Source organism: Petaurus breviceps, unplaced genomic scaffold, assembly GCF_028583685.1.
Source record: "Petaurus breviceps papuanus isolate PSGF00001 unplaced genomic scaffold, PetGlider_PUasm1.0 185, whole genome shotgun sequence".
NCBI lineage: Eukaryota > Metazoa > Chordata > Mammalia > Diprotodontia > Petauridae > Petaurus > Petaurus breviceps.
Window position 1 is genome coordinate 8,112,071 of NW_027185797.1, and position 21,191 is coordinate 8,133,261.

Sequence of the window (21,191 nt, forward strand, 5' to 3'; positions counted from 1 at the left end):
AGCTCAATGATCTTAGGAAAACGTGGAAAGATTGCATGTAATAATGAAGAGCAAAATGAGCAGAACCAAGAGGGCACTGTATGTGGCAATATTATTTTAAGAATGACTGAGTGAATGTTATTCTATTATAAATATCCAATAAACTATAAAGGACTTATGAAGAAAGACACTATCTGTATTCAGAGAAAGAACTGATAAATAGAAGTACATATAGAATAATTTTACATATATATATATATACACACACACACATCTATTTTTGTCTAGTGGTGGCCATGGGGGGAGAGGGGGCAGGGATTAAGGGGAAAAAAAGATATTTACATGATAATATTGTTGTATATTCGAAAGAAATAGCATGTTGTGCATTGTAGATTTGTAATTTCATGTGCAATCATCTTTTTTATTATACTATTATGGAAATGCTTGTTTTATTCCATATATTACAAATAAAATAAATTTAAAATAAAGTAACAGGAAATAGTATATATGATGAAGAGTACTATGAATTGAAGACATATCCCCCAAAGTCTCCCTATCCCTTAAAATAAGAAAAAATGGTAGGAAACAGTACTGTAGTGCCATTTTGCCAAAGCTCTATTTGCAACATGACTATGATGAAATGAATTGTCCCTGTAAAGTCCTTTAGTCTCTAACATTCATCCACATTCATCCAGTCGTCCTAGAACTGCCTGGGAACTCCCCCTCTCTCCCAAGCTATGCTCTGGGATATTATGCTCACAGAATTTCAAACTTCACCTAATCAAACAGTTCCACTTTTTAGGGGGATTTTAGAGACCTAGAAGTTCAATGTATCTAAAGTGTGACATGACAGCGAAGAAAGCTATTACAATTTTGGCCACACTGTGTCAGAGACTGGAGACATAATAGTTCTGTTGTATGTACTCTGTCCTACTAAGACCCAATCTAAGAGTATGATCAATTCTGAGTACAACATTTTAAGTAGAAGATGGGGTGACCAGGCCTTAAGAATGCCAGAATTTGGGAGTCTAGAAAAGAGAAAGGAGTGGGAAAGGGGAAAATTATATCTGTCTTATTTAAAGGACTGTCACCTAGAAAAAAAGGGAATAATAGATCTGTTTATCTCGCCCTCAAGATGGGAAAATCAGAAACAAGGAATAAAAGACACTTTACAGAGGTAGATTTAAGTGTTCAGAAGAGTGTAATGGATTCTACATATCCATTACAACAACTTCAAAATGGAGAACTGGCCTCAGAATCAGGAAGGCAGTTTTCACATAAGTTTTATCAAGTTGTGATGGCCTGTTGACATATGTCAGAAAGTCATGTACCTAATAGAGGACAAAGTTCATTTTAGAACCCAGATTTCCTGATTAGTTTTTCTTTCATGGGACTTCAATTAATGATATCAATTCCCTCAACTACTCATTTAGCACACATATCCAATACAGTCCTAAACCTAAGAATATCAGTGAAAAATAACGCAAAAAGTCACAGAACAATATCATTAATGAGTATCAATCCCAAACATTTAAATTATATCCTACCAGAAAGATTAAAGCAATTTACACCACAAAAGGATATTATTATCAAGTTGAATTTAGAGCTGTGATGCAAAGATGGTTCAAACATTACGAAAATGGATCACAGGAAAAACAATAACATCCAAACCACAAGGTTATCTCAAAAGGGGGGCTGGAGAGGGGAGGAGAAATGTTTGACAAAATACAACATTCACTTATGCTTAAAAAAAAAACCAAAACCTTATATAGACTTTTTAATATGATGAAAATTATCAACCTAAAACTAAAAACAAGCACTATATACAATGGAGAAAACAAATTTTTCCCATTGAATACTGGAGTAAATAAAGACACCTCTTACCCCATTATTATTTAATACAGTTGTAAAATGCCAGAAACAGCAGTAATACAAAAGAAATAAACAACATAAAAATAGACAAAACAAAACTTTCTCTGTTGATAAAAATCAAGAGCATTTCTATATAAAAACAACAATATCAAGAAGGCAGTAATAAGGGGAAATACTATTCAAAATAACTAGAAAATAAAGAAAAAATATTTGGGAACCAATCTACCAAAACATACTTAATAACTGTATAGATTCATTTACAAAAAGTTCTTCTACTTCCTTTCTTTTCACTCCCTTCTCAACCCTCTTAAGTCTGGCTTCATCATGATTAAACCAAAACTACTCTCTCCAAAGTTAGAAAACTAGTGACCTTTTTAGTCAATCCTTACTCTCTCTCTAGAGTTGGACGCTGCTCCTCACGCTCCTCTCCTTAATGCTCTTTTTCTCCCCCAGGAGTTCAAACACTACTCTCCTGGTTCTCCTCCTACCTCTCTCGACTGTTCCTTCTGAGTTTCCTTTGCTCCGTCTTCATCCAAGTCACATCTGCTCTTGTCTGTGCTATGGGACTCTGCCCTGGTCCTCTTCTCTGCTCCTTTTATATTATGTTACTTGGTGATCTCATCAACTCTCATGGATTTAATTAACATCTCTGTGCTAATGATTCTCAAATTCACGGTCTTATATCTCCAACTGCCATGCTGACGTACTGAACTGAGTATCTCATATAGATCTTATACTCAATATGTCCAAAACTATCCTCATCTTTCCTCCCAAAGTCTCCACTCTTAACATCCATGTTATTATTGAGGACACCACTATCCTATACCAGGAATCCTGGCTCAAAATTCAGATGTCATAGTAGATAGACTCTCTTCTCTCATATCACATATCCAACCTATTGCCAAATCCTGTGAATTTTACTTTCATAATATCTCCCAAATACACCCTCCCTTCTCTCCACTGACACTGTTACTAGCATGGTACAGGCCCTTCTCACCTCATACCTGGACTATTTCAATAGCTACTTGCTGGTTTCCCTACCACAAGCCTCTCCCTATTCCAGTCCATTCTCCATTTAACTTCCTAAAAGTGCTGGACTGATCACGTGTCACAAACGCACATGGGTGCGCATGCACACAACACCCACACACACACATTCAATAAACTCTAAAGGATCTCTGTCACCTCAAGGATCACATCTGAAAACCTCTCTACTATTCAAATTCCTTCAAAACTTCCTTATCTTTTGATTGTTCTTATACCTTACTCCCCCCCACACACTCTGCAATGTAGTGACACCGGATTGTTGTTCCACAAACAAGACACTTCACATCCTAAGTCGGAGCATTTTTACTAGCTGTCCCCTTTGTCTGGAATGCTCTTTCGCATCTCTGGTTTCCTTCAGGTTCCAGTTAAAATCCAGTCTCCTATGTGAGAAGCCTTTCTCCCCACCTCCCCACCCCCGCTTTATTCTAGTGCCCCCTATTTTCAATTTATCCTGTATATAGTTGTTTGCAGGTTGTCTCCTCCATTAGCCTATGACCTCCTTGAGACCAGGGATTATTTTTTACTTTTCTTTGATTCCCCAGAATTTTGCTCATTGTGTTGTATACAGAGGGCAGTTAATAAATGTTTGACATACTAATTTGTCATCAATGGGAACATATCTTTTTAGATATGTCACTAATATTGACATTTCTGCACTAATTAATATATAATATTCAGCATAGACCTTGGAAGAAACACAAAGATACCATATCCCCCTAAATTCTAGCTAGAAAGGGGAAATGTACTGTGTACAAAGACTACACTAAGAATTACTGTGAATGAGGTTACAGAGTTTAAGAGGTGCCACACTTTGAGTCTGAAAATATTAACAAGAAACTTGGAAGAGCTGTCACATAAACTTAATCAACCATAGTAATTTTCTCCAGTTTCATTCTGTAACACATGAGTAGGAACAAAGGCTAATAGATGGTAGGAATAAGCCAAGACTAAGGCTTAGCAAGTGTAAGATTGGCAATAGGAATAAAGGGGCAATTGACTTGAGAGAAAATACACAGTATAGAGTTGAAATGGTTCACCAAGGGGTCAACATGGGGAAGGGAAAAAATAAAGCCAGTTCAGGGGTGAACCCCTTGGAAAAAGCTGAGGGATAGGCAGTAAGGATGAAGAACAATGAAATTACTCCATGTCTCTCTTTCCACCTTTCATACAGTCTCTGATGAGGTATTCCTTCTCTGTGTCAAGGCTTACCTCTCTACAATGCTCATAAACTCAACTCTTCCTTTCTTTTCTGGTTGTTTCCCTCTCTATGTTCTTTAACAAATTCAAAAAAGCCCAAATCTTCCCTGTCTTTAAAAAACCTTCAACAGAACCTATCATGGCTTCAAGTTGTTTTTCTATATTCATTCTCTGTCACTCCTACAAAACTTATATAAACTGGTACCAACTAAGCAAGAATTAGGAAAACAATTCACACAATGCTTGCAACACTGTAAAAGAAAAAAAGGTATGACAGTGCCAGCAAGAGAGTCCAGGAAAAACCTCCTGGAATGGGTGGTATCTGAAGGGTTTCTTGAAAGTAGTTAGGAAAACGACAGGTGAAGGGTCAGAGCTTCCCAAGCTTGATCAACAAAGGCAAAGAAGACAGAAACCAGAATTTAAGGAACTATAAGTAGGGCAATGTTTCTGGAATATAGACTAAGGTCTAAAGAGGACCAAAAAAGGTTCACATTAAGAATTTAAACAGTACCTGTCCTCAAGAAGTGCTTCCATTCTAATGAGGAAGACTACTCCAGTCATGACAACTTTGTGTATGTGTATACACCTGTAAAATCACTGCCTAATCTTTGACTTCCTATGATTCAGCACTAAAAAAGAATGCTAACCAAAATTTTCAACTTTTCCAAAGGCTTTCATGATATTTTGATAGGTCTAGCCACATCTGACATGCAGTGAGGCTTTCATGCCTTTCATTATATTGGCATTATTCTGTTGTTTCTTGTTTTTGATGCATTTGCATCAGGAGTTGAAAGAATATGTCTTGTAGAGTGTTTAGTTAAGTGACAAAATGAATACTTTGGATAAGTCAGGATGTTATCAAAAAAGACATCATCATCTGACAACTCAGAGCCATGATGGGTTCTGCTGAATTCAAAAAAGCCCAAATCTTCCCTGTCTTTAAAACCCCCTGACTAATGGAATTACCAATCATGACTCCAAAAGACTGTTGAATCAAGCTTCTCAACTTTTGGTAGAGGAGTACAGAATGATAGGAATCTTCCAACAAAATAAACATGTGGGTTTGATTTGCTTAATTATGTTTATTTGCTACAAGGAATGGTTTTGATTGGGGGTGGTGAAGAGTCTTATGGAAGGTAGGGGGGAAGTAGTACTAGTGATGTCAAAAATAATTGAAAAAAGTGCATCAAACATTTAAAATATATTCATAAGAAAGCAAACGAAGCTCAGATAAATAACATATAGTACTAATTAGTTAAACTTTAATATGTACTTTGAAAAAAAACACATAATTGAGTTTCACAGTTTCATTGATAATCCTTTTTTGCTCTTCTTTATATATGAAAATGTTCGTGTTGATATTTCTCAAATTCAGAAAAAAAGTAATAAAAGTTATCTACACTCCTTGCCCCCACTTGCATCCTTCTCCCATTCATTCTCAACCCTTTGCAATCTGGATTCCAATTTCATCATTCAACTGAAAAAAAGTCTCTCTCAAGTTCCCACTGATTGCCAGATGTGATGGGTGTTTTCTTAGTTCTTGCCCTTCCTTACCTATATGCTGCACTGTGGTACTGTGGATTACTTTTCTGCTAGCTAACTCTCTTCTCTATTTCCTTACATTACAGTCCCTCTTCTGGTTCTCCTCCAACCTAACTGCTTCTTCTCAATTTTCTTTGCTGCCTCATCATCTGTATTGCACCCCACCCTAGTGACTAACTGTGGATATTTCCCAAGGCTCTGTCCTGAGCACCTCCAACAACCCCTCCCCTCCCCTCCCCAATCCCCTTCTCAGGCCACTGACACTGAGAGGATGGAAAAGGAGCAGACCCCGTAGATGGCCTGGCTATTCCAGCTGCCATGAATCTTAACTCTTCCATGAGTTGTCTTCAATAGAATCTGAGTTCCTCAAGGGTAGGGACCCTCTCATGTTTCCATTTGTATCTTTATATCCTAACACAGTGCTTAGCACTAAAACAAACAAAAAAACCAAACTCCACTACTTAAGTTTTTTTGTTCTTTCATTTTCATTCATTCATCTACATGTCCACTACCAGGTGCTTTCCTGAACTCCAGTCTTGCATCACCAACTGACTTTTGGACATTTAAAATTGGATATGCTGGAGACAGCTCAAATTCAATTATGTTCAAAAACAGAACTCATCCTTCCCCACCCCCCCAAACCCACCTCTCTTCTGAAATTCCCTATTAGCAGAGAGTATCATTATTCTTCCAGGCTCCCAAATGTTTCATTTTTCATTTTCTCTCACAAATTTTCATTTCTTCTCACAAGGAGCCCATAAATCTAATCAATCGTTACTTAATCTTGCAATAGGTTCCTCTACAATTTCTCTCCCATACACTCATCCCCCTTCTGTCTACTTAGTCACCAACTTAATGCAGGTCCTAATCACTTCTCATTTGGACTACTGAGCAGTCCCCTTCTTGGTCTCCCTGTTGTCCAAGCTCCATCTAGCAGCCATCTGATTTTCCAAGCACAGATCCAATCATGTCAGTACCCTAACTCAATAAACTGAATTGACTCCCTAAAAGTTGGCCTCAATTTATCTTTCCATACTCACTACATGAGCTCCTTGCTGCACTCTGTGATACAAACTGGCCTTCTCTCTGTTCCCACACACACCATTCCAACCCCCATTATAGTGCTTTTTTATTAGCCAATCAAGATGCCTGGAAAGTGCCTTTTCACACTTCTGGCCTCACAGAATACCTCTCTTCTTTCATAAAACGCAGCTCAAGCACTCCCTTCTCCAAGAAGCTTTTCCTGATCTCCTCCCCTAATTGCCAATGTCCTGTCTCCACTTTATTTTGTCCTTATCCTATATGTACACATGTACACACGTATACACACCCCTGCACCGCACCCAACAAAGTGAAAACAAAACAAACAAAAAAACCCCTCACACATATATACCCTGCCTCTAATAGAATATAAGCATTCTTATAACAGGGATCCCCCCCTGCACTTGTTGTTCTTTATGTCGTTCAGGAGTTTCAAATCACGGCCAACTCTTTGTGGCACCATGTGGGGTTTTCTTGGCAAAAATAACTGAAGTGATTTGCCATTTCCTTCTCCAGCTCATTTGACAGATGAAGAAACTGAGGCAAAGAAGGTTAAGTGACTTGCACAGGGTCACACAGCTAGTAAGAGTAAATGTCTGAGGCTGCATTTGAACTCAGATCTTCCTGACCTGAATCCAGGCTCAGCACTCTATGCACTGTGCAACCTACCACATTGTTTCTATACACAAACCTTAACACAGAACCCTAATCCTTCCTTAATGACGTTTGTTATGGCTGTCAATAACTGTGATCTGAAGATGGACAAAATACAAAAATAATCTGTATTCCTTTCTTTCAATCTCAGACAAATTTTTGGAGTACAGAGGAAATTTTCAAATGAAGTAAAGCAACAATAGATTCCCCATTGAGACAACCTCTTCAAACCATTACCATTGTTAGTAGCTTGGATATAAAGTTAGCCCTCATGATAAAGTGATAACTTACTACAAGCTTACTCTTATTGGAAAGAAAAGATAAAGCTCATTAAATATTCAGCCTTAAAAATATATTATTAGGGGCAGCTAGGCAGCACAGTGAACAGAGCACCAGCCCTGGAGTTTAGAGGACCTTCTAGCCTCAGACACTTGACACACTTACTAGCTGTGTGACCATGCAGGTCACTTAACCCCAATTTCCTTGCCTCCCCCCTCCAAAAAATATAATGAAATACAATATATTATTGTAAATATCCATTATATTATGTAACAGAAATGACCAAATTAACAACTAATCAGTATTTTAAAAATACTAATTACTTATGAAGCTATAATAAGACACATAGAAAAAAGTATCAAAATCAGATCCATTTGGGAAGACCAAATGTCTGGACAGGCAAGAGAGAATCTGCATGAGAATTTTTGAGCTACTTTCAACTATAAAACATATGGAACACATCCTGAATAGTCCAACTAATATTAACTCAACAAATATTTAGCCAAATCAATAAGCATTTATTAAGCATTTCTTATGTGCTATGCACTATGCTAAGCACAGGGGAGGCAAAGAAAGGCAAACACAGAGCCTGCCCTCAAGGAGCTTACATTCTAATGAGGAGAACAATATGTAAATAACCAGACACATACAAGATATGTACAGAATAGGCAGAATGTGATCCCAAATGGACAGTGGCAGCAAGAGACGCTAGGAAAAACCATTTCTGATCCTAATTCTTATTCTATGTACTTCCATTCTAATGAGGAAGACTACTCCAGTCATGTCAACTCTTTTGTGTATGTGTATACACCTGTAAAATCACTGCTAATCTTTGACTTCCTAGGATTCAGCACTAAAAAAGAATGCTAACCAAATTTTTTAACTTTTCCAAAGGCTTCCATGATATTTTGATAGGCCTAGCCACATCTGACATGCAGTGAGGCTTTGATGCCTGTCATTATAATGGCATTATTCTGTTGTTTCTTGTTTTTGATGCATTTGCATCAGGAGTTGAAAGAATATGCCTTATACAGATATTAGTTTTTAAGTGACAAAATGAATGCTTTGGATGAGTCAGGATGTTATTTAAAAAGACATTATAATTTGACAATATGACAACTACCTCTCCAACTTGCTTTTCACGGGAATACTTCTGCATTATACTCCTTGCCCTTGTTGCACATATGTATTCTTTTTGATAGGCATAGAAAATTTTTTTCAATCATATCAAAGAATTTCGAGACAGTGAGTCACTAATTTTCTGTACCTTAATTTGCATAAAGGCTACATGTACACTATAAGAAGAAATGCTTGTCTTTTTTTTCCAATAGAAATCTGTTACAATTTAAGGATACAACTTAAGATACTGTAGTGTTGGGGGTTTTTAAGATACTCAATTATTGTTCCTTGGAGAGATGAGGAAGAGAGACACAGAGAGAGAGAACACCCATGAGTCTCAGAAAACAAATGGTATAGAGTAAGAAAATGTTAGTTTTCATTTTTTTACTTAATTATTCACTTATAATATAAACATGAAGTCATTCCCTCATCACTATTTCTGAATGTTTTTCATTCTAGCTTCATAGGTAAGGCCTGGTGAAATTCATACTCTCTCATACAGAGGGAGAACTGATGGATTTGGAGTGCAAATTGAAGTATAATTGCCTCACTTTTAAAAATTTTCTTCAGGAAATTCAGGTCAGGAGTGGCTGCATGGAGCACAGAACTGTGTCCAAGAAGAAAAGGAAGAGATCATGTACTCCCAGATCCAGATAGAATAGGAACAGATACCAACTGGCAAATGTGTGGCCTACCATTCAGTTCAGGGTCACAGATACAGAGCAGACTAACAAGGGAACCTGCACCTGCAGTGGCATTCAGTGGTAGGAAAGCTCTGGCAGACGTACTGAAAAAGGAGCTGATTCAGAAGCAAGCAACACTGGTACCGGTGTGAAGTTTGGAGAGGAAAAACCAGGGCAACAACACCAGACACAAGGGGAGCCCGAAGTTCTAGCACTCTGAACCAGCAAAACATCCTAGATGGCTGAGAGTGGCTGATCCCAGTAGTCTACTGTTGTTCAGACCCAAACCCAGGTGAGGAATATGCAGAGACCAGGGGTCACCTCAAGCAGACTTTGCTCTGGATTACCACTCTGTAGATATTAAATGCTTGTAGGTCCTCAGCCTGAGATCCTAGAAAAATAAAACACTGCAAAACCTCAGAAAGCAGCAACAGGACCAGTTCAAACCTTCCCTCCAAAAGTGTACAGAGCCTGGCCCTAAGATCGAGTACAAAGTCAAACAGTAAGCTGGAAGAATAAGCAAACAAAAAAGTCTCAGCATAAAAAATTATATGGTGACAGGGATACTCAAGACAAACCTAGAAGAAAAAAACTACTCCAGAATAAGCAAAGGCTGAAAGAAAAATATAATTTGGGAAAAAATTCAGTGAGAATTCCTGGAAAAGATGAAATTAAAAAAAAAAAAGAACTGAAAATGTTTTGTCATAAAAAAAGAACACCGGAGGAAAAAAATTTAAACATTAGAAGAATTGGAAAGGAAATTAACACCTTGGAAAACAAGGCCCGAAAACCTGCCCAAGCAACAAGCTCCCTCAAAATCAGAGGGAAGAACAGATAGAACCCAATGACTCCATAAGAGAAGTAATATTAAAACCAAAATAGAAAATGTAAAGCATCTCATAAGAAAAATTTTTAAAAATTAAGAATTTAAGAAAATAGAAACTATTTGAGAATTATCCAACTACTTGAACATCATGACCAAACAAGAGCCTAGCCATCATATTTAAGAAATCTGAAAAGAAAAAAACAGAAAGAATCCACCGATCAGTTTCTGAAAGAAATCCCAAAATGAAAACTTTTAGGAACATTACAGCCAAAGTACTAAGTTTCCAAGTCAAATAAAAAATATTGCAAGCAACCAAAAAAGAAAAGATTCAAATATTGAGGAGTCCACAGTCAGTTCTATACATGATTTAGAAGCCACCACTAGCAAGGAATAGAGAGCTTGGAATACTATATTCTCGAAGGCAAAGAATACGGGCTCAAGAATAACTTATCCAGCAAATTTGAGTATATTCATAAAGGGGAAATGGATCTTTGACAAAATAGAGAACTTTTAGGCTTTCCTGCTGAAAAGACCAGAACTATGTAAAAACTGTTCAATTTAAACAGAGGCATAAAAAGAAATGTGAAAAGATTAACATGGATAATGATAAAGAAGTGAACAAGGATTAACTGCTTACAGTCTAGTATGGGAAAATTATACATGGGTCCCCACTGAACTCTATCATTATTAAGGGTCATTGTTTTTGTTCGGTCGTGTCTGACTCTTCGTGACCCCATGGACCATAGCATGCCAGTGCTGTTCATGGGGTTTTCTTAAGATACTGAAGTGGTTTGCCATTTCCTTCTTCAATGGATTAAGGCAAACAGAAGTGAAATGACTGGCCCAGAGTCACACAGCTATTAAGCACAGTCAGATCTGAGCTCAGGTCTTTCTGATTCTATGCCCAGCAATCTATCCATTGAGCTCCCATTTGGAATTTTATTGGCAAAGATACTGGAACAGTTTGCCATTTCCTTCTCCAGCTCATTTTACAGATGAGGAACTGAGGCAAACAAGGTTAAGTGACTTACCCAGGGTCACACAGTTAGTAAGTGTCTGAGGCCGGATTTGAACTCATGAAGATAAGTCTTCCTGATTCCAAGTCCAGTGTTCTATCCACTGCACCACCTAGCTGTCCAGTAAGGGTCATTAAGAGAATCTAATTAGACAGCAGGGCTGGGAGTAGTTCTGTATGTCTTGATCATCTTAAGAGAAGAATGGAAAGAGAGGGGAAGAGGAACACATGGGGTAGGGGTAGGGGGAAAGCAGGAATGGAGGGGAGGAAAGGAAGGTTAGAGAAAAATATCCTACACAAGCAGGGTATACAAGTAGACATGTATACAAACAAATGGGAGTTGGCAGGGGAAGTGGATGACACTTTGACCTCAGTCTTACCTTAATGGTCAAAGGAGGCAAGAATGCATACACACATACACATACACGCACATACACACAGAACTGTGCACAAAAATATCTCATTCAACAGAGAAATGGGAGAAGGGAAAATGAATGGGAAGGTAGTTTAAGGGAAGGGTAGTCTTAAGCAAAATAAACACTAACTAAAGATGTGCAAAAATATTTATAGCTCTTTTTGAGGAGGCAAAAAACGGGAATCGAGTGTGTCCATAAATTGAGGAATGAATGAACAAGTTATGTTATATAAGCGTGACAAACTATTTCGTGCTATAAAAAATTATGAAAGATATGGTTTCAGAGAAACCTGGGGAGACTTACATGAAGTGAAATAGAGTAGAGCGAATAGAACCAGGACAACAGTTTATACAGTGATAGCAACATGAAAAAGACAACTTTGAAAGTGTTAGGAGTTCAGTGTAATCATTAGCTATGACTACTGAGAACTAATAATGAAACATGCTACTCATCCTCCAAGAGAGGTGAAGGAAACAGAGTGCAAAATGAGAAACACACACACACAGATATGGTCAATGTGGAAATTTTTTTTCCTTAGCTTTGCTTTGTTTTGCTTAACTACTCACGTTTCTAAAAGCAGCTTTGTTTTTCTTTGATTCTCAAAGACGGGGGGGCTAAGTTTTACCGTGTTTCCCCGATAATAAGACACTGTCTTATTAATTTTTTTGGACAGAAAAACACCAGAGGGCTTATTTTCAGGGGAGGGCTTATTTTAATGAACATTGACAGCAATTTTAATAAACAGGTAAATGTGAACAAAAAAATGTACCTTTATTCAATAAGCAAATCACTGGGGAAGAACAGGATGACGCGCTCACTGCTGCAGCTCTGATTGGATGCAGCTCGGAGCGCGGTGTGCATTTCACCCGGGGGAGGGGGAACGGTGCATACAGAGGGTACTGTAAAGTAGCGTGTAGCGCAGGGGATCACCTTCACTACAGTAGCAATCTCAATAGGGCTTATTTTCAGGGGAGGGCTTATTTTAGAGGAATCTTACACAGGAAGGGGAGGGCTTATTTTCAGGATAGGTCTTATTATCGGGGAAACACGGTAGGAAGCAGAGAAAGCTGATTTTGCTAATTTTTAAAAATAATAATTTTTTAAAAGACAATGCAGATGGACAATAAATTTAACATAGAATAGAAGAGTGGGCTAGATTGCATTTGGGAAACCATGCAGTGCCTTTAATGACCCTGATCTACTCCCTAAGACAAAATCACTTTGATACTAATATGTGGTTGTGAGTAATGGAACACCAGATGTTCTAAAGAATTAGAAGTTATAAGTCCCTAAGAGAACACGGAGTCCCATGTTAACAACTAAGCATATGAGTGACATACAGGATGTGAGCAGAGAGAAGTAGGACAGGAAAAGGAGGTGGGGCTAGTCATGTAAATGAAATCAAGAGATAACAGCTTGCATGACCCACTGGTACCCACAGATCAAGTAAGACCTTTAGTACTCCTGAGTGAACCCTCTTTGGAGAAGAGGCAAGAGGTATGCAAAGAAAGAAGGAATTGTGAGCTATGATCTATATCATAGGAGGGAATACCAACATGATGAAATAACAGATTAAAATACATAAGTGTAATTTTTATCTAGTCAAGGAAATCAGGTAGCCCTTTCTTGTGGATATGTTCTTTTAACATTTCAGTAACAATTAAAATACAAATATTAAGAGAGTTCAAATGTTTCACAAGATACAAAGAACAAAAAATATATGCTTTCATAAGTTAAATAGTTCCAAAATGAGCAAATATCTCTCTCAGAATCTGGGTAATGCTGAACAAAATCATTCAACATAAATGCATTTAAAAATAACATTTGGTGTATTGTATATTTTTATATATTCTCTCACCCTCATGAAGCTTAGAGACCTAAACACTTATAATAAGAACAAGAGATTAAGTTTTGAACAGGAAACCTTTCTCTTATTCCTCTTTAATATTATTTGCAAACTTGCTTCTTACTACTGTTAGTAAGAAAAGCTAGAGTTTTTTTTAATGTGCTAAGAGAATAAAAGAATCAATGAATCTTAAAAGTTATGACATCCATTTATACATTCCAACTTCCACAATCTCAATTATCCAGAACAAAGCCATAAACCCGGGAGATAACAGAATCACGCCCCCCCTCCCACCCTACTGCCCCTGCCCCCCTCCACACCTCCACTCAAGCATAGGGGTTATACATACACAATTTCTATAGAACACAAATACAATTAATCATTCTTTCTGCAAAAAGTAACTCAAACTCATTAACTGGCTGGCTATATAAAATATCATATACAATCTTAGTAACAGGGAAACCAACAATGAAAGGAAGAGGTTAGTCTGATACTTTCTTTCTCTCTGACACTAATAAAATATAATGCCATTTAAATTAATATAAGCTGAAGGCTGTCAATGAAACTGGTCAGGGGATCCTTTTCTAGGATGAATGGAAGCCATATAGACACCTAGATGAGGTGACAAAATTCCCATCACACATACTAATCCAGAATTAAACAGATTCTAAAAGGGAAGGACAATGTTTTCCTGTATTGTGTTGCTTTTAAAATAAGTAACCATAGCACTTATTGTGTAAAAGAAACAAAAAGGAAAAAAGGTCCTTTTATTTAGAGCTGAATAATTTCAAACTCATAAACCCCAGTTTTATTGGAGCTACTTTCTAGATCACATGAAATAGCAAGACACTACTTTATTCACAGTGCTACAGAGGAACACTTGTTTCACTGGAAATGCATTAATGGGCCTGATTCTACCAAAGTAAATTGCTAACTTTTAAAAAGATATAATAATATTTTTTATGGCCCAGGAGCAAGTTACTAATTTTAGGAAACTTCCTTTTAAAAACTCACTACATAATAACTGCAGGCCTGAAAGATCAATTGCAAAAACAAAAACAAAAAGTAGACAGGTTATTCTCCTTTTAACAGTAGGAGTAATCAAACAAAGGAAAATCTGTCTATGTGTGGTCCATCTCTCTACAACTACATCCATTTACAGTAAGAAATGTCATATTTCAATTTAGAAAAAAAAAGAATATATAAAGTTGAAAGAAGCATATATGTCATTAATTACTTTAGGTGTATATCACTATCTTTTCATAGAAGAAACTTAGTTTTACTTCATTTGAAAACTGGTAAAACAGAAGAAGCCTTAAAAACACAACTTTAAAAAATTTGGAACTCGAAATCTTATAAAAGTAAACATTGGAAACTATCTTTACATGTAACTGGAAAAAATAAAATACTATTAAGTAGAGGGGAAAAAAGAAAAAAAATAAAATTCAAGGAGAGTTTGAAGATTATCTAAATTTAACTCTGCTTTTTATTACCTGAAAGTTAACATCTTCTTTCTTAAATATTAGTGCCCGAACTTCATCAGGATCTCCATTAAATATAGCTTGAACCAGTGATGGCTAAAATATAAAAGAAAAGGGGTATATAAAAAAATCGTCTTTGACCACAAATGCTTTATAAAACATTTCTGCTTCCAATAAACTTCTAAGTCAAGAGCAACAATCAAAAGCATAGAATGTTTCCTCTGTCCCCACTTTACCAACAACTAAAAACCAGTATCTAGCAGCAATCTGTGAATTTTGTCACATTTTTTTTTGCAAACTGCACAAATGATCATTATCACCTTTGAAGGGAAAAAAGTTAAGACTAGGAAAGATCAGTAATGTAATTTAGCCATAACAAAATAATGTACCAAGTCAGACATATTTGAATTTTTAAGACTAGCCTACTAATCTTACCAATGAGTGAGATTATTTAAACTAGAGGATCTAAAATGCATAGGCCCAGCTATCTCACTCAAGTAGTTCCCACACAATCTGGGAGGTCCATTAAAATAAGGCCTCCTTGAAAACATTTTGCTTGGGAGTTGAGAACTAAAGTTTTACTACTGATGTAGCTTAAGAGTTCATGATCTAGAAATTTACAAAAATGATTCAGTTCCCCTGTTCTAAGACCAAGTACAGTATGTTTGAATGGCATGATTAACACACACAAACACGTGTAAGTCTAAATATAAGTTCCCTAATCAACAGCATAAGTATCTATGATAGGATATCATGTTCTAGTAGGCAAAGAAGAAGCAGTTGACAACAGCTTTTACACAAGGCTAAAGATAACACAGTATGAGATAAAGTTGTACATGTAAACAATATACAAGCTATTACAGTAAATGCCAGGCCTTCTGTGTTACTACTTGCAGTCAGTCTCTCCTAAAATAGGCATAACTCCCAATTCTTACTTGATACCTCAATTTCACAAACTACAAACTAGACATGGAAAGAAAGGAAGTGAAAGATAAAATATATGTTTATATCCACTAGGCTACAAGCAATCTATAGTCAGATTGAAATCACTGTATAAACATAAGGCTAATTTTTCTTTTCAAAGCTGAAAATATGCAGCTTTTGTCCTATCTGAAAGGTTTTTTTCCTCTTCCAAGAATATCAGAAATATATTCACTTTGCAATGTGACATGGTACACATAACTGCACACTGAAAACATATAAATGGCTAAAAAGTGTATTTTTAAAAAGCGGAAAAAAAATCACTTATATTTCACCAGCATACAAAAATACTTAAGAAACTATTACATCTTACCAATACATTTCCAGAAGCTGGAGATGGAAGGAATTTATTTTCCTGAGGCAATTTGGAAACAAATGGTGGAGATTCATCTTCTATCTCCTCCAAAACAACAATACACACCCGACTCATTCGTTTAAAACACTAAATTTCAAACTATATAGCAAAAGTTACAGTTGGTATAGCACAAGGAGTATGTCTTCCTCTTCTGTACACACTTGCAAACATTCTGTGTACTACGGCTGGCATTTAAAAGTTAATTTTAAACTTCAGTTTTTCCAGTAGTGATTGACCCCCATAACTTTGAAACATCCCTAAAACTGCCACGTCTGATTATTCTGTTCAATGTCACTGGTTCTTTACTATAGAAATTATTAGTAAAACCCAAAACAAAACCTTTGCAAACTAATTCCAAGCATAATCTAAATTCATTTGAAAAATTATCCTCTACAAAATTATGCCTCTTTAGTATCACTTCTCCTCATGGCAGAATTTTGTTAGCACAGAGAAGTCATTGTTTGGGGTGACATGACACCACTTTGTATTGACTGAAAGGAGAAGCGACTGCAGTGACAGAGTGGATCCCAGCTCCCCTCAATTCGGGCAAGGTCAATCTGGTTCCGTATAGCTGGCTTGCTTTGAGCTGAAAACAAAATTTAAAAATCTCACTATTCTATCTCCATCTCTTCATCTCTTCATTTTTTGAATTTCAGTGGTCTTAATGCTGTTATACTCCAGAAAAAATTCATCAGTGCTCAGCACAAATTCAGAACATGGAGCTCAGAGGTTGACAATTCTTTCTATGTTTAAAAAATAAACCCACTCTTCTGCATCAACAGCAAAGCTGCAATACATTTACATGCGATGAGTCAGACAGTGAGAGACAATAAGAAGATTCTTGGTATTAGAATATGGCCTGTTTAATGAAGATTTCCCAAATGACAAACATGTAGATAGCTGTATTTTCATCAACAGCACCGGCAATGCAGAGCCCTCATTCCTCCTCCATCAAGCAGCAGTTGGCTGTGGCTGCTCTAGCAAACAACCCACAAGAATGGTATTAGAAAAAAAAAATCTTAACGGTTTGAAGAAGCTATGAAGCTCAAATAACTGTTCAAATCACTGCTTCAACCTTTTCCTCCACAAAGTAGTTTATCACTTGAGTGTTTCCTTTGATCTCTGCATGAATCCAGCTTCCATTATACAGTCCTCCTTCAGGGGAAAAAAAATCCTCCATGCATCTTCTTTCCGACTACTCTTTTATTCAAACATCTGGGTCGGTGCCAATCCAGTTTCCTTCCACTGCTAGCCTTTTTAGTAGATTTCAGATGTTTCTGTGTTCTGTGATGATCTTGAAAAAGCCACAAACCCCTTGAATGAACTGATCGTTAAAGAGAAAGACGAAAAATCAACCACAGGACCTGAAAAATCAGCCCCACAGCAGCATTCCGACTGAGCCTAGTCTGAAGAGCAGACTGCAGACCCACAGGATAAAATGCCTAGTAATGCTCACATGTTACACTTACCACAGAACTGAGCCACTGCTCAGGATGTAACTTCCTCTAGCCACCCCCCAAAAAGGGCCACATTTGTAAAGTCTTCACAATCAGAATGCCCATGCCAGTTCTGTGACTAATTCAGATCAAACTAAAAAATTCTTTAGCTGAAAAATGAGCGTGCTTTTAACATTTTCCACTAAAAGCCACAAAGAAATCTGGTATCCTGCTATACTGCCTCTGCTGACTAACATCCATTTATGCAAGTAAACAGCTCCAAACAGCCTAACTGTTTTCACATGTTACTGTACAGAGGCCATTTTAACCCTTTCACACTGACCAAAATTGTTAGAATAGACTTCCTTGCAAAACTGGTATCAGTATATAGGCATTTAGAGATAGAGGAAAAGTTACAACCAAATATATAATGCAGTACAGACATTTGTCTAGCTAGACACATTCTTAAGCTAAACTTTTAATACTTGGAAAGAATTTTGATCATTACAAGACAACAAATATTCTTCAGGAAATTTCAAACCAATGCCCACTCTTTTTTTCTTACTAACTATAAATAAAATAGGGATAACAAAGCTTCAGCTAACTACATATATCAGTACCTTAAAATGAATGTGATTTTTCATGATCTGTGATTTTGTAAATTTGTCACTTTGACTCACTCACATCTACTTAAAAGCAGCCATTATTTCCCCTAGCATTTATTAAGTGCCTACCATGTGCCAAGCACTATGCAAAGCATTGGGGATAGATACAAAAATGGGGGAGGGGCAAAAAAAAGTCGATCCTGTTCTCAAGAAGCTCACAGTCCGATGGAGGAAACAATATGCAAACAGCTGTACACAAAACAGGATATGACAAAAAAATTTCTGGAAGTTCTTCTGTTCATTGATTTTATATATATAACATATATAAAATCTATATATATCATTGATATATCACATATGGATAGGTTTCTTTTCTTTTATGGAGGAGGGAAAGCAGGAGTTGGAATTAAGTGACTTGCCCAAGGTCACACAGCTAGAAAGTGTCAAGTGTCTGAGGCTGAATTTGAACTCAGGTCCTCCCAACTCCAGGGCTGGGGCTCTATTCACTGAGCCACCTAGCAGTCCCATGGATAGGTTTCTTACTGAAATTAATCCATGATTGCTGCACAATAGCACACAGGTACTATTCCCTCTACCAGTGCCAGTCAGATCCTTCTCTACAGCAACTTAGGAACTGTACTTACACCATGATGCCTCTCCACATATAGAAATGAAAGACAAAAGTTAGGTTATCTAAGATATCTTCCAGCTCCAGGTATCACATAAAATTTCATTATGAAGACATATAATGTGGGCAAAGTCTTAAGAATCTGTATTACCTTTATGAAGTAGGTCCTTACATTGAAGTTCAGGTGATGAAATAAAGGGCATAAGGAAGGGAGTAAGCATTTATATAGTACTACCTATGTCCCAGGCATCGCGCAAAACACTTTATTAGTATCTCATTTGGTCCTCAAAACAATCCTGAGAGGTAGTGTTATCTCCATTCTACAGTTCACAGTCACACAAGTTATCTGAGACCAGATTTTAACTCAGATCTTCCCAAGCCCAGGCCCAAGCTCTACTTGCTGCCCCCCCAATGTCCCCTCAATAAAGAGGGCTATTTAATTGGCTCCCAGGATTTGCTCCCTCTTTCCTCAGTGAGTCTCTCTACCCCAACTCCTGCCCTCTTACTAAGAGACCTGAACACGCATGCCCCCCACCTGATTGCACTTTCACTCATACCCCAACCTGGTATGAGAGAACTGGAAGACTCCTGGCTTTTCACTGCCACTTCCAGACTCTCCCTCTACCATCATCACTCAGCTGGCTACTTGGAGATACATGCTTTCCAAGTTTATCACCCAATCCAGGTCCTCCATGCTCTTCCCCACCCCCCAATCTCCCTTCTTCCTCAACGAGTTTAGTGCCTGGCTAGATCACAATCTTTCTCTCCACAACTCCAGCTCTCATACTAAAGACTTCAACACATATCGATTAATGCTTCCTCAAGCACCCTAAAACCATCTGCTCAATTCCCATGATTGACTTACTGCTTTATGTCACCTCAGCTACACACATGGGTGGTCATGTCCTTGATAAAGCTATCACAAACAAGTGGTCCATTTCCATGTTAACTCAGAAATTTATCCATCTCATCATAATTTTTTATCATACCCCTATTTTCCCCATGCCTTATAACCCCAATGCTTTTCTTCAGCCTCCCCATTACTACCATATTTCCTCCACCCCTCAATTCTGTCCTAGGCTCTAACCCCTCCACTGGCTACACTCCCTTCACTTTTCTACATTACATCCCTTGGTGAACCATCCTCTTCCTCCTTTCCTCTTCCTGATCAAGCCTTGCCAAACTCTCACCATCTGCCACTTTCACTTTAAGTGCCACTGACTGAAGCTCAGGAAAATCACCAATAGTGCTGACTGGATCCATTACCATTTGTTACACAATCTCAACTGGACCCTTACTACATCAAGGCAATCACTGTACAACTCTCCAGAGTACTGTTCCAAACACTCTCTCCTCAAGCCTTCCACTTCACCTTATGTATCCCACTCCTCCTTCTGAGAAGTTCAATTTCACCAATAAATTCCCCCTTATGCCCTCTTCCTCATCTCACATCATTCAGATATATGAAGTCACTTAATTTCAGTTAATTTCAAACATGTTTCAGTGTCCAACTGTAAAATGGGGATCTACTTCCCAGAGTTGTGATGATCAAATGAGATATTTGTAGAGTGCTTAGCACGGTGCCTAACACATATAAATGCCAGCTATTATTACTGTGTCTCCCCAATAATTAAAACCTCAACTGACCCTTTAAGACCTGACAGGAGTCATTATTTTTCCTCCCTTTTGGGGGTCTAAACTCCTTGAGAAAATGATCTATACTTGTTGCTGCTCATGTCTCTTCTAAAACCTTCTACATTCTGGCTTCCAGTCTCATTATTAAACTGAAACTTCCTTCTCCAAAGTTATCAATGATCTCTTAAAAGCCAAAGAATGGCTTTTTCTCCATTTTCATCCTGTTTTACTTCTCTGCAGAATGTTACACTATTGAGAATACTCTTTTCTCCCTGGGTTTTAATGACCTTCTATTTTCTGCTTCTCCACCCCTCTTTGCTGCTTCTCTTTTCAGTCTCCTCTTATCTGACCAAAAGCCACTTGCTCAGTCTTATCTGCTTGTTCTTCACCCAGGTCATGCCCACTAAACATGACTCTATTCTGCTGGACCTTACTCTCTTTTCCCTGGATTATTGCCTTACTTAATCAAAATCAGCTCCCCTGGGCTCAATTATCATTTCTATGCAGATGATTCCAAGATCTATTAAACATCCCTTGCTCTCTCCTGAGCTCTA

At 37.5% G+C, this 21,191-nt stretch overlaps 1 protein-coding gene across 2 annotated transcripts in view; it reads right to left on the minus strand.

The window, feature by feature from the left end:
- The window catches only part of ANKRD28 (ankyrin repeat domain 28), a 195,667-nt gene that overhangs the window by 121,002 nt on the left and 53,474 nt on the right, over positions 1-21,191 (minus strand). The window contains exons 1-2 of one of the 2 annotated variants that reach the window (XM_069088416.1): positions 16,292-18,019; positions 15,010-15,093 (exon numbers count right to left, since the gene is read on the minus strand). In XM_069088416.1, the coding sequence (XP_068944517.1) occupies positions 15,010-15,093; positions 16,292-16,408 (201 nt within the window). In that variant the 5' untranslated portion in view covers positions 16,409-18,019. Of the gene's footprint in view, positions 1-15,009; positions 15,094-16,291; positions 18,020-21,191 lie in introns of those variants that run through there. The other variant, XM_069088417.1, reaches the window with a different exon arrangement.